This window comes from Rhinolophus sinicus, linkage group LG07, assembly GCF_036562045.2.
Source record: "Rhinolophus sinicus isolate RSC01 linkage group LG07, ASM3656204v1, whole genome shotgun sequence".
NCBI classification, from domain to species: domain Eukaryota; kingdom Metazoa; phylum Chordata; class Mammalia; order Chiroptera; family Rhinolophidae; genus Rhinolophus; species Rhinolophus sinicus.
The window spans coordinates 88,542,128-88,556,260 of record NC_133757.1 but is presented as its reverse complement, the minus strand read 5'-3'; the positions used below and the strand labels follow the sequence as shown (position 1 = coordinate 88,556,260).

At 36.9% G+C, this 14,133-nt stretch overlaps 1 protein-coding gene across 2 annotated transcripts in view; it reads left to right on the top strand.

Annotated features, from left to right (window-relative positions):
* Window positions 1-14,133, top strand: part of PIWIL2 (piwi like RNA-mediated gene silencing 2) — a 68,908-nt gene that overhangs the window by 31,410 nt on the left and 23,365 nt on the right. For both annotated transcript variants that reach the window (XM_074338244.1, XM_019714439.2), the window contains exons 13-19: window positions 933-1,073; window positions 3,904-4,017; window positions 5,223-5,411; window positions 7,424-7,525; window positions 8,099-8,215; window positions 8,791-8,879; window positions 10,221-10,326. In XM_074338244.1, the coding sequence (XP_074194345.1) occupies window positions 933-1,073; window positions 3,904-4,017; window positions 5,223-5,411; window positions 7,424-7,525; window positions 8,099-8,215; window positions 8,791-8,879; window positions 10,221-10,326 (858 nt within the window). The remainder of the gene's footprint in view (window positions 1-932; window positions 1,074-3,903; window positions 4,018-5,222; window positions 5,412-7,423; window positions 7,526-8,098; window positions 8,216-8,790; window positions 8,880-10,220; window positions 10,327-14,133) is intronic.

Here is a 14,133-nt window from a genome sequence, read left to right as displayed (position 1 = left end):
TCCCGAATCTGTGTCTGTCTAATCCTTGGACCATGCTTGCCTCAGATGCCACATACTATTTTTAGTAACATCATAAAGAGCCTGAAGTGACACTCAAAATTCCTGTAAGAGATTTCTTTCCTGTTTACCTTCTGATACTTCTGCTTTTAAAATGTGGGTCAAGGGTCCTTCCTTACAACTCCCAGTTGTCTAATGACTTTGTGATCACAGAGCTATCTGTATAGCTCCATAGACTTACTGAGCCTAAAATCTACCTTTTAGGGGACAACAACTGTATAATTCTTTTGTGCCAGAGGAATAAAGAACTCACTTAAGTGATTCACGATCTTCATACACACTTGTTAGATACTCATTCAGCAATAAATATTTAGAAAGCAACTGTTACGGGCTAACCACTGGACCAAAAAAACATGTCTTGTTGGTTAATTACTACATTAACCAATGTCTAAAACATGTCTTATTGGGTAATTACTACATACTACATTAAATGGCTAGTGTAGTGTGACATAAAGTATAAGATTGGATGTGGTTTTCCATTCTGTTATGTTTGGCTGTGTGCCTGGCACAGGATATTTTTCCCAAAAAAATATTAAATAGGTATAATCAAGCCCCCTTTGCTTCCGTTTCATAGAATTTCTTAGGGATAATTTTAAAAATTCAGAACATGACTTTGAGGAAGTGATAAGATTTAGATGTTATGAGAAAGAAACAAAATTTAAAATTCTTTCATGATGAAAATTTTAACCTTACACCTCATTCACATTCCTGAGAGATGCTTATTAAAGCCTTTAGAGATATTTGAAAATTTCTACAGATTTCAATGGTTGAAGGGGTTTCTTATGGAAACATTTTAGACACATTGAGGTTTATTTAATCTCATATTGGAGAAAGTAATACTTGTAACTTATTATCTCCATTTTAATTCTATTTAGGATTTGACCCATCAGATAAACCTGAGCCCCAAACAGCACCATAGTGCTTTGGAATTCTTGCTACAGAAAATTGCAAAGAATGAGATAGCCAGCAATGAACTAACACGTTGGGGACTCTCTCTGCGAAACGATGTACATAAGGTAACCCAGAAGATATGATGGGCAGGAAAACATTAATCATCGATTTTAAAGCTTTGTGAGACTGTGCAGTACCTTGTTATCTTGTCTTTATTTTGAAGTTTTTGCTTTATTATTATACTTTTTTTGTTCCTAGTCGTAACAATTGAATTTCGTTGACTTAATTTGCCTACTATCTCTTACAGATTATTCATCTGTATTTCCCAGGGATATGAGCTATTAATTTCCAGTGAAATAGATAGCAAAAGGAATATTGACTTAAAATTTACCTCATTTTCAGTTTTCCAACCCAAATTATTATTAAGGTTTTATATGTCTTTTACTTTTTTCCCCCCAAGTTTTTTTTTCCCATTCCCAATAATTAACTTATATTTTTTTGAATATACTACTGTCTTTTTTCCTGTATAATCTTAGACTTCTACGATCTAATTTTTTTGTGGCCCTTCTGCCTGCAGTTTGCTGAGTCCTATGTTGTATTTGTGTGGCCTGATCCATAGTGCAGAGGCAGCATGAGGTCGCTGGCAACGCCCTGGGTCTTGGGGTCAGCTTATTTGGCTTTGAATTTCCATTCTAACACTTGCCATCGTGGTTACTTAGAGCAACTTGCTTAGTATCTCAGTTTCTTTATCAGTAAAATGAAGATAATGATTGAGTTAAGAGATTGGTAAAATCTTTAGTATAATACCTGACACATAAGTGCTCAGTAAATACTAGCCATTAGTACTTTTCACCTTTCTTTTGAGGTTATCCCCAAATAATTGTCTTTTCTTTAGTTCTCTTGCACTGAGTTGACTGCTTGCTTAAATTTTTTTCCTTTCTTATTTTTTTATAAAAATAATGGATAGTCAATAAGGAAAATGGAAACTTTAGAAAATGTAAAGAAGGGAATATCAATAAAAACATCAGTAATTTCATCATCCAAAGATAATATCTCTGATTTATTTTAGACACATATAAAGATATTTTCAATGTATTTTCTTTCCAGGAACTTTTCTTTCTTTTTAATTAAAGTTTATTGGGGTGACAATTGTTAGTAAAGTTACAGAGATTTCAGGTGTACAATTCCCTATTGCATCATCTATAAATCCCATTATGTGTTCACCACCCAGAGTCAATTCTCCTTCCATCACCATATATTTGATCCCCTTTACCCTTATCTACCACCCTCTCCCCCCTTGAATTTTTATGTGAGAGTAAATCTTTCTCTTATAAAACTGATTATACTATATGTGGTTTTGCACCTTCTTTTTTATTGAATATTATACCTTATACCTTAAATATGTTTTCATGTCATTAAATATTATTTTCAGATGGATAAAACATAAGCCAAAAAAGAAACGTTTATAATTTTGCTGTGTTAAATAATCACTGTTAACATTTTGTTACATATCCTTCAGTGTTACTTTTGTGTGTAGGTGTGCACCCTCACAGTATATATTCAGATAGTTTCCTTTTTTTCCCCTCAGTATATTTAGAATGTTTTTCCATGTCATTTAGTATTTTTCTAAATATTTTAATGGCTGCCAGATACTTCATTTTATTAACAATTTCTTTTACATTAAAATTGAATTTAGTATTTTTCTATTATAAATAGTGACTCAGTTAACATTCTTATAACTAAATCTTTGCACATATTATTGCTTATTTTCATAGTCAAGTTTATGGAGGTAAAATTATTAGGTAAGGGGGCATTTTGTTTTTAGTACTTTTATTTTACAGAGGGTGCCAAAAAAATGTATACACATTCTAAGAAAGGAAAACTGCATTAAAATTGTAATACTCAATATATACCGATAACAAAAGATGAATACAAGTCACGTTTGACGTCTGCAGTTACAAAAGGTGCTCAAAGTGGTTACTATCAGCATTCAGACACTTCTGATTACAACTACTGCTTGAGTGACATTGACCAAAGTGTCCACTTGTATACATTTTTTTGGCACCCCGGTATATTATCATTTGCCCTCTAAAAAAGATCAACGATTTTTTACTTTCATAAGCATTAGATGAGTCTGATTCCTTACTCTCTTGCTAATATGGGTATTGTTATTCAGTGTGTTAGACTTTCATATTAAGAAAACCATTATAATTTTTTTCATTATCGATAAAATAAGTAACTTTTTTTTTAAAGCAAATAGTAGTGGTCATAGTAAAAATCCTCCATAATTAAACTTCCCCAGAGATAATCACTACTGAGTGTGGACTCATTGTTTGATTCCATACATTGGTATTTTTGCAAAAACAGGATTATATTACATGTAGTTAGAAAGTGACTTTAATGATTGCAGAATCGCCCATCATAATGACATACCATCAACCTAGTTACTTTCCTACTTGGGGATATTTAGTTGATTTGTTATTTTTAACTTTAATTCGTTCTTTGATTATGCCTTTTCCTTCCGGCTTTTCCTTTGTATAAAATAAAATAGTAGTTTATGTTCAGCCTTAAGAAATTTTACCTTTAATTTTCTACTTTCAATTTTTCCCTTAAAGTATGTTTAAAGATTATTTTCCTGTTCGTCTTGAAATTATAGTTGTTTTACATGCGTTCTCTGCTCTAAAGAGACAGTGGTTTCTAATGCCTTTCTTGGAAGACCACGTTGGAAGCTTCAATAATTAAAAAGCAGGGTATATAAAAATGTTACCTGTATATGTCCAGGGTTTCATTGTCATGATCTCGCTAGCAGTTTCATTTTTCTGCCATTCTCAGCAATTATAACAGGGATAAGTTTATATAGTGGAGCTGACCAGACCCTAAAGAGAACAGTATCAGTGTTTTTCTAAATAGTGTTTGTAGATGGCTCATGTCATAGATACTTTCTTTTCTTTTTAGATTGAGGGACGTATTCTGCCAATGGAAAGAATTAACTTAAGAAATACTTCATTTGTCACATCTCAGGAACTAAACTGGGTTAAGGAAATAACCAGAGACCCTTCCATCTTGACTGTAAGTGATTTTTGAGGTGGTAAAAAGAGGACCAGTATTCCTAAATATGTGGAAATTAGGAAGCAGGAATGATTTAGTGTCCTCTTTTTGAGAGAAAGTTACAACTGAATTCCCATCCTGAATTATCTACTAAACAGGGTTCTTCAAATGTAACAAGGTGATGAGTTGCTAGAGGTAAGCCTTTTGCTTGACCATGGACTTAGGAAAGGAAAATACATTGCTACAGTAATTCACACAGTGTCAGCCTACAACCCACTCTCCCTTTTTTCTTCCTTTCTTTTTCCCTCCTCTCTTTTTCCCTGGGGTTTCTGAAAGGTATTTTTATTCATGAAAGGCAAAATAAAAAGTTTCCTACTGAGGGCACCAAAAAACAAAATGGTATATAATTATTTTTCTTTGTTTTCCCCCCTTTCTCCTGCCTCCCCTCCCCACACACACACTGGTTTGGCTGCTCACGGCAGCCCAGCTCCAGGGAGAGTTGTTGTTCACAATCTTAGCTGTAGAGGGTGCAGCTCACTGGCCCATGTGGGAATCGAACCGGCGACCTTGGCGTTAGGAGCACGTTTCTCCAACCACCTGAGCCACCAGGCTGGCCCCTAAAATTAGTTTTCAATGTTTTCGATTCATCTGGTCTTTATGGCCATACGTAAAGTACACATCTGTTTTTAAAACTTTTTCTTGAAATGCATTTTAAGAAAAAGAACACTTTTAAGTGTATAACTTGATGAATTTTCACAAGTTAAGTAGACCTGTGTAATCAATACCAAGGGTTAAGAAACAGAACTTTACCAGTGCCCCAGAAGCACCCCATCTGTGCTCCTAGTTACTGCCTATCTCTCACCCTGACATACCCCAAGAATAGTAACTATGCTGACTTCAAAGGCATAGATTCGTTTCAACTGTTTTTGCACTTGAAACCATACAGTATACATTCTTGTATGTTCAGCTTTATTTCTTCAACTTGTATTGGTGAGTTTTACCCATATTGTTATGTATGGTTGTAGATCTTCCATTTTTATTGCTGTCTGGTATTCTGTGCCACAATTTACTTATCACACACATCTGTGTTAGTAATAGAATGTAGGTAAGACAAGACTCAAGTAGAGACAGTGAAAAGCAATTTATTCTCTAGAATAACATCTGGATGTGAGTGTGTAGTGTTCAAGTTGTGGGAAGTACTAAAAATAGCTTGTGGTTTTTCCTAGGTCCCCATGCATTTCTGGGCACTGTTTTACCCAAAGAAAGCAACGGACCAGGCCCGAGAACTGGTTAACATGTTAGAGAAGATAGCTGGCCCCATTGGGATGCGCATGAGCCCGCCGGCCTTGGTTGAACTAAAGGACGATCGAGTAGAGACCTATGTCAGAACCATTCAATCCATGCTGGGAGCTGAGGTAATAATTTAATTTGAGTAGATTTATAGGATGTCTATTCTGATATACTTGAATTCTTGATCTTAAATGACCATGGTTATCAGTCTACTGTTGATGATGTTCAGAAACCTGTGTCTTACTCGTGTGCACATGAAATACTGAACTAAGAAAATACCCTTTATGCCCTTTGGTTAATTTTGCTTCTCTCATTCTGTTGGCATTCTCACTCACTCTAGTGTTCTGTTTGTCACGTAATTGGCTGAGAGAATAGCTGACTTAACTTTAGTTTGTTATCTATGTAGAACATGTCGTGCCCAGAAAGCAACTTCTTGGGCCAGGTGCCATCCTGCACAATTCAGTACTGATCTGTCACAGTCTGGTCTGGCTTGAGATTCAAGTTGCTATGGTGATGAACTTGGCAGGTGGCCCATCAGCTACGAGGTTCTGATAGTCCATCAGGGTCACTGGAGCTGCGCTGTTCATAGTACTCACAACTCAGTAGTTCAGGCCTGTAGTTCTTATCTCTTTGTAAAGAAAACAGAGGACGAAGATTGAGGAACCAAAAGCAGAGGGAAGTTTTTGGAAGTAATTAGTCCTTGAATAGAGGATCAGTTCTTGTGCGATCAATACTAGAATTAGATTATCTTGACATTATAGCGTTCTCTGACACACTGCTCTGGGTGTATCCATCCATAGCAGCACACGCATGTTCTCTGGCTCTGTGATTTCCTCCTGACTTCCCATGCTTACCATACTCTGCCATGACCTCTCCCCTGGGCCTGGTCATTGGTAAAGTCTGCTCTGCTTTCAAAAGAACAGCCCAGTTTAGGACACCAACTCCCCCATTTCACAACTTCTCATGCTCTGTTCATGAGCGTGTACTGCCAACAGTTTTCATGCAGCATGGACATGGACATGAGTTTCATTCACAATGTTTACCAGACTTAACTCACATTAGTCTTGCTGTCTGTCTGTAATCTTTACAGCATTCTGTTTTATTGCTCACTTTGGTAGGGGTCACAAACTCAGATGTCTACAGGAGCCAGATGAGTAACACACATGAGTGGAGTGGGCCAGGAAGGGACTGGAGTGAACTAAAGAGAGTAAATCACATGACTGCAGATAAAAGCCTAGTATTGTCATATTGATTTTTAATTTATTTGTTTTCAATAGAAGCCAAAAATCTGGATTTGCAGATGGGTGCACCTCCCTATGTTTAAATGTTAATAAATAATAATAAACCTGTAAATCATTGTAGGGACTGCAGAACCATATCAGTTTGCTAGAACCAGCCCATAGACTCCCAGTGTCCAGCCTGTGGGCTACGTGACTTTGGAAGTTCTTTGATGTGATTGTTGGAACGTCCTCTGAGAACTCTTAATCTAACACTAATCTTGATTTGGAAGAGCATACTATTGATTTACCATTTATAGCTGTTTCTGATATAAAGTGTTGGCAGCTTTATTTCACATGAGTGCTACTTTTCTTTATTCAGACTTCTGGAGGTCCTCTGTTTTTAATACTGGATCTCTAAAGCAGTGAAGAGGGCGCAGATATGAGCTATACTGCTGGCCATATCCTTCTCTCTCCTATTTGGCCCTAAATCCTTTCCTGTGGTATTGCATTCCATGTGTCCTCAGTTAAAGTTCTGTGGTAGGAATGTAGTAAGGTGCTTAGTTTACTAAAACATTACAGGGAATTGATTGAAAGCAGCAAGCAGTAAGTAAGTAACCCTTGTATATTTTTCAAGCCTGGTCCTTTTCCAGGCATCTTAAGTCTAATAAATAAATCAGGTTAATCAGCTCTTGATAATGTCTGGTAACATATTACGTATCTATGCAGAGAAGCCCTGGGCCAAACATTCATGGTCAAGGACCTTTTTCTGTGTTAGAATGTCCACCCTCTTTCTTTCAGTCCCCTCTCTACCTTAAATGTCCTGTGGTTTTGCAGACTCTTAAACTGCCCCCGCCTGGAACCTCGTTGGGCTCCCCTGAGAGTTCCAAAGCCTGACATATATACTTTATCTTCCTAAGGGAAAGATACAGATGGTTGTTTGCATCATCATGGGCACACGTGACGACCTCTATGGGGCCATTAAAAAACTGTGCTGTGTGCAGGCTCCCGTGCCCTCTCAGGTGAGTGGGAGCTGGGCAGGGTGCACAAAGGGAAACTCTAGCCTCCCTCGAGGTTTGGAAAAGAAGGATACATGTGTGTTCTAAAAGACTAAAGGAACTATCAGAAGCCAGCATGTGTAGACCCTTCTGGTGACACCTTCCTCTTAGAGTAACCTGGAGAATAGCAGATGCTCTTCGTAAATGCTGCCTTCGTGTTCCCAAATTAGTACTTCTGCTTGTTCAGAGGGTGAGTCTCCAGGTGGTTTCACATGACTGGGTTCTGAGAGTATAGGCTTCACTCTGAAAGGGGAAAGGTGTTTTTTCTATGGAAGCTAAAAAACAATTTTACTCTGCATGAGATTTTTGGAGGTTTTTGTTTGTTTATTGATTTTGGTTTGTGGTGTGTGTGTGTGTGTGTGTGTATGTGTGTGTGTCTAGAAACTGTAGAATTAGAACTATTAATACAAAGTATGTTAATTGCTAACTGGAGTTTTTTAAAACAAATGTAGTGTTTATTATACTTTGAATTGTTTATATTGTCTGAGAGGTTAATAGTGTCCTCTTTCCCGATACCGTTTGGTCCCTTCATTATAGGTCATCAATGTCCGAACCATTGGTCAACCCACCAGGCTTCGGAGTGTGGCTCAGAAAATTTTACTTCAAATTAACTGTAAATTGGGTGGTGAACTGTGGGGAGTGGATATTCCTCTGGTGAGTGATGCTGAGATATGTCTTCATTCAGTTCAGCTCTACAGAGAACCCTGCCTGGCTATTTTCTTCATTTTCCTCATAGAGTTAGTCCTGCTCTCAGTGCTTAGTCGTCTAAATGGTTCGTTGCCTGTTTTGTATGGCCCACATGCTAAGAATAGTTTTTTACATTTTTTAATAGTTTACACAAATTAAAGTAATATTTTGTGACAAATGAAAATTATGTGAAGTTCAGTTTTCAGTGTCCTTAAATGCAGTTTTATTGAAACATACCATAGTCCTGTACTACTGTCTGTGGCTGCTTTCGTGCTGTAATGGCAGAATCGAATAGTTCTTACAGAGGTCGTGCGGCTCACAAAGGCTAAGACTACTCTTCAGTCCTTTACAGAAAAAGTTTGCTGATCCCAGGTCTAGAGCTCTGACTTTGCCTAGTGTTTAAACTTCATTGTAATCTTTCTCTTTTTTTCCTAGAACTTACTTTCAGATGTTGGTTTGGGGTTCAGGTAATAATTAAAGATGGGGTGGTGGACCACTTGGGGTTTTTCATTCGTTTTTTGTTTATTTGTTTTCTAATGCAGAAACGGTTAATGGTGATTGGGATGGACGTTTACCACGACCCCAGCAGAGGCATGCGCTCCGTGGTCGGCTTCGTGGCGAGCATCAACCTGTAAGTACTCCTCGTAGTGCCATTTTAGTTGGTTATCTCCTTTTGATGCTTAATCTTATTATAAATGCAGCAAATATTTTTTTAGCATTCCATATTACAGTAAAAATGTGCTTAACTTTTACCTAACCCATAAAAGTATACTCAGCTCCTTCCTCTTCTATCTTCCTGTGATGTTAGTTTCTGCAATCTGTTTGCCAAACTTGTCACATACGTAAGTTTGTTCCCCAACTTCAGTGTCATCTTCTTTAGAATGAGGGCTGTATCTTGTCGGTGGTGTTTCTTTACCCCAGAAATGAAGGTTTTTTTGTTTTGAGTTTCTCCTGGTCCATCTTCTATTAACCACCGCCTAAGGTTTAATGTACGGTGGTACCTCGGTTTTCGAACATCTCAGTTGACAAACATTTCGGTTTACAAATGCTGTAACCCGGAAGTAAATGCTTCGGTTTTCGAGCATGCCTCAGAAGTCAGATATGTCACGTGGCTTCTGCTGAGTGAGAGATCCTGAGGCCTAGCTGTCAGCTGTTTTCGAACATTTCAGAACCTGAACAGTTTCCAGAATGGATTATGTTCAAAAACCGAGGTGCCACTGTATATATACTTTCAGATTCTCCTTTATGCATATATTAACACACACAGGTGCTTATCTGTGTAAATGCAAATGACATAATACTATGTATACTGTGCCTCAGCTTGATTTATGTACTTAAACTGTATGTTTTGGACATTTTCCCCATATCAATGCAAGTAAATCTCAACCAATTCTTTGTAACTGCTGAATGGAGTTTATTGTATTCCACAGCACTACCGTATTTATTTAACTTGTCCTCTAGTGGTGGCTATCTAGGTTGTTCAGTTTTTTCAATTGGAAGCAGTTTTGTAGCAAGTATTGACACTTATGCCTATATTTTTACATTCCATATGTGGCTTATATACAGAAGGTGCCCCAAAAAATGTATGCACATTTTAGGAAAGGAAAAAAACTATTAAAATTGTAACAATATATACCGATAACAAAAGCTGAATACAAGTCACGTTTTACTTCTGCAATTACAAGAGGTGCTCAAAGTGGTTACCATCAGCGTCCAGACACTTCTGATTACTCCTGCTTGAGCAACGTTGACTGAAGGGTTCACTTGTATACATTTTTTTGGCACCCCAGGTATATCTTTTCCCCACATCACCATGTATTTTTACATGTAATGTAAATGCATTTCCTACTTGTTGTTGGATTGTTGTATAGAAAAGCCTGACATTCACACTGTGGGCCTTCCTCTATGAGTGTGTGTTCATCTCTCTCTCTCTCTCTCTCTCCCCCCCACACCCCTCCTGCCTCCCCCTCAGCACCCTCACAAAATGGTATTCACGAGTGGTATTCCAGATGCCTCATCAGGAGATTGTGGATAGCCTGAAGCTGTGCCTAGTGGGCTCCTTAAAAAAGTTTTATGAGGTGAGGAGAACAGGAATTCTAAAGTTTTGGGGGTTTTGAAGGACTGTCTACCTGAGCATTTTAAGAGGAAGTTTGACTTAGTGGAGGGCTCCCACTTTGAAGGTGAGTCTCCTGAACAGACTGAAGAGTTAGTCATTGCTGAACAGGCAGCTCAATGGACTGCTTTCAGGCTGCTGCCTGTACTGAGTAGCTTAAAGAGGTAAAAGCTGTAATGCTTTAGTTTGGTTTGGTGGGTAATAATTATTCCCCAGGTTGTCAGCCTGATGCCTGTAGACCTAGTCTTTGTGCCCTTATCAGGGAAGCTGGGGGTAAGTTTCAGCAATTAAAGCAGTTTATGAATTTACTCAGTTTTATGGCTCTCATTAGGCGGTGCCTCTTTTCATTTTGATTCAAGACAAATGACTCCCTGTAAATTACCTCTAGAAATTAAAGGAATGCTAACCCATGGAGAATTGCTGTCATTAAGCTGATATTGGGTCTGGAACAATGAACAAGCAAAATACTGGTTTTTGCCTTGGCTAGTACATCAAAGGAAGCACTGATAAGTAGCTTTCATTTCTTAGGGTCAGAGTTAGCCCTTTGCATAGAGATTAACCAGCAAGAAATTGAACAATTTCATATGATTAAAGTCAGTCTCTAGAACTTGACCTTGTTTTTTTATTTGTTTATTACCGGTGTCCTTCAAATAGTTTGATACTATTAGAGATTATGTAGAAAAGTTGAATTTTTGTCTCTAGTAACATGTCCATAAGACATGTTCTACCAAGTTCTGCCACACCTTTTGCTTGTTGCTGTGATTGTTTTCCTTCAAGTTTCTATCTTTTAGGCCCATGCTTAAAAATTACTCCTGTGAAGCCTTTCCCATTGCCCTCGACTGCTCCAGCTCTTAGCTAGACTTACAGCTTTATGTTCCTCTCCCAAAGCCCTTTGTTTATATTTTGTGTAGTGACTAGCACATCCTGCCTTATGTTAGTGACTTGTCTCTCTATCTCTCCCTTGGGTTGTAAATTACTTGAGCACTGTTTGGTTATAGATGACTGTAACAAATTACTCTAAAACTAGTGACATGCAGTGAGCATTTGTGGTGTTCACCATCAGGCAGTTGGACAGGACACAGTGGGCTCCAGTTCCTCTCCATGTGGTCTTTCCTCATGAGCTAATTTGGGCTTCCTCACAACATGGTGGCTGGGTTCAAAGCATGAGAGTTCCAAGACAGAGAGCCAGGTGCAGGTCCGGGCACCTTTTGTACCTTAGCCTGGAAAGTCACGTAGTGTCACTTCCACTGCATTCTATTTGTTGAGTAGTATCATTATGAATATGCTTAACATTTGGAGGAGCCAGTGAACCTGTTTTGCTAGGGGGTGAAAACACAACCCAACCCATCAGGTCCTTAGAAACTAGAACATACAGGTTTAAAAAATACTCATACAGTTACATAGTTACAGTTTCTTGCTTAGAGATTGTTATGGGTTGAATTGTGCCACTCACCCCCTCTTGGAAATATCCTTTCAGGTCTTTATTTAATTTTTAAATTGAGCTATTTGTCTCTGTGTTGAGTTGTTAAGAGGATTTTTTTTTTTTTTTTTTTTTTAAATGCATATTCTTGTCTGGTATATAATTTATAAATATTTTCTCCCATTCTGTAGGGTATCTTCACTTTCTTAGTAATGTCATTTGGTGCACAAAGTTTAAAAATTTTACAAGGATCAATTTATGTATTTTTTTGTTCCTTGTGCTTTTGGTGTCAAATTTAAGAATCTATTGCCAAGTCTGAAGTCATAAAAATTTACCCCTATGTTTTATTCTAACAGTTTTATAGATTTCGCTCTTATATTTAGGTCATTGATCAATTTTGAGTTACATTTTGTATACAGAGTGATGTAGGGGTCCAACTTTAATCTTTTGCATATGGTTATCCACTTGTCCCCACACCACTTGTTGGAGAGACTGTATTGTTTCTCCATGGAATGGTATTGACACCCTTGTTAAAAATCAGTTTTGAACATAGATGTTTGGGTTTGTTTCTGAACTCTTAAATTCTATTTCATTTGTCTACTTGTCCATCCTTGTATCAGTACAACACTGTTTAGATTACTGTTTCTTTTTAGTTAGTTTTGAAATTTGAAGTGTGAATCTTCTAGTTTTTTTTTTTTTTCCTTCTTTATATTAGGGCCCTTTAGAATTTGCCATCAATTAGAGGATAGGCATTTTCATTTCTGCAAAAAATGCCATTGGAATTTTGATAGGGATTGCATTGAATTTGTAGATCACTTTACAAGTACAGTGATACCTCGGTTTTCCGAGGTAATCTTCAAGTACAGGGTTACCTTGAAGAAGACCGTTCAAGTTCTGAAACGTTTGAAAACCGAGGCATGGTTTCCCCATAGAAAGTAATGCAAAATGGATTAATCCATTCCAGACCTTTAAAATCAACCCCTAAAACTGCAAATTTAGCATGAATTTTACTATCTAATGATATTATAGATCCATAAAATTTACGGTATTCATAAACTGAAATGTTCGTCAACGGAGACATTTGAAAACCAAAATACCACTATTGCCATCTTAATAATATTCAGTCTTGAAATATATGAGCACAGGATGTCTTTCCATTTATTGAAGTCTTTAATTTCTTTCAGCAGTTTTAGTTTTATAGTTTCCATGTAAAGTATTTTGCCTCCTTGGTTAGATTTATTTGTAAGTATTTTATTCTTCTGGATGCTATTGTAAATAGGAGTGTTTTCTTAATTTCATTTTTGGATTGTTCTTTGCTAGTATATAGAAATATAACCAGTTTGTGTATAAACCTTTAACCCTGCAACTTTTCTGAATTTGTTTTATTAGCTTTAGTGTTGTTGTTTTTTAATTCTTTGGGATTTTCTATAAATAGAACCGTAGCATCTGCAAATAGAGATAGTTGTACTTCTTTATTACCAGTTTAAATGCCTTTATTTATTTTTCTTGCTACTTGCTCTGGCTGGAATTTCCAGTAAAATGTTGAATAATAGTGGTGAAAACAAGCATCATTGTCTTTTTCCTGATCTTAAGGAGATAGTTTTAAGTCTTTCACCATTGGGTATGATGTTAACTGTGGGTTTTCCATAAACTACCTTTATCATGTTAAGTGTTTCCTTCTATTCCTAATTTGCTCAGTGTTTTTATATTGAAAGTGTGTTGGATTTTATCATATGCTTTTTCTGCATGTTAATTTACAACAATCTCAGATTAATACCAAATTAATTTCAGAGGTATAAAACATTTTGTTCCTATTTAGTTTTATTCTTCCCTCTTTCTTTGTGTGTGTGTGTATTTATATGATATATGCACATGTATGTGTACACATGTATGTGTGCATGTGCATGGATATAGGTTTAGATACATATACACACATACATATACACATACATGCATACATACATATACATACGTTGTGTATCTGTGTGTGTATAAAATTTACATCAGTTTAATTGAAGAGTTAATAAAGCAAAAAAGAATAAGAAAGCCAGGATCCAAAATGACAGACACTAGGGACATAATACTAATTCTGAAAGAGGCAGAGAAAAGGTTGAAAAGCTTTGCAGCTCTTTGAAAGTCTTTAGAGATGAAAAACTGAAGGCCAGAATTACTGGTTGTTCTGAGTACATTCCGCACCCTTTGGTGTGAATCTAAAGGTTAGAAACTATGAGAAAAGAAGAACTATAGGTAGACCAATGCTAAACCATTATAGTCCCTGAATATGGATTTAGGTGAACTCTGTCTGACTGCTGGTTTCACTGCCCACTTGCCAGAAGCAAATATAAATCTTTT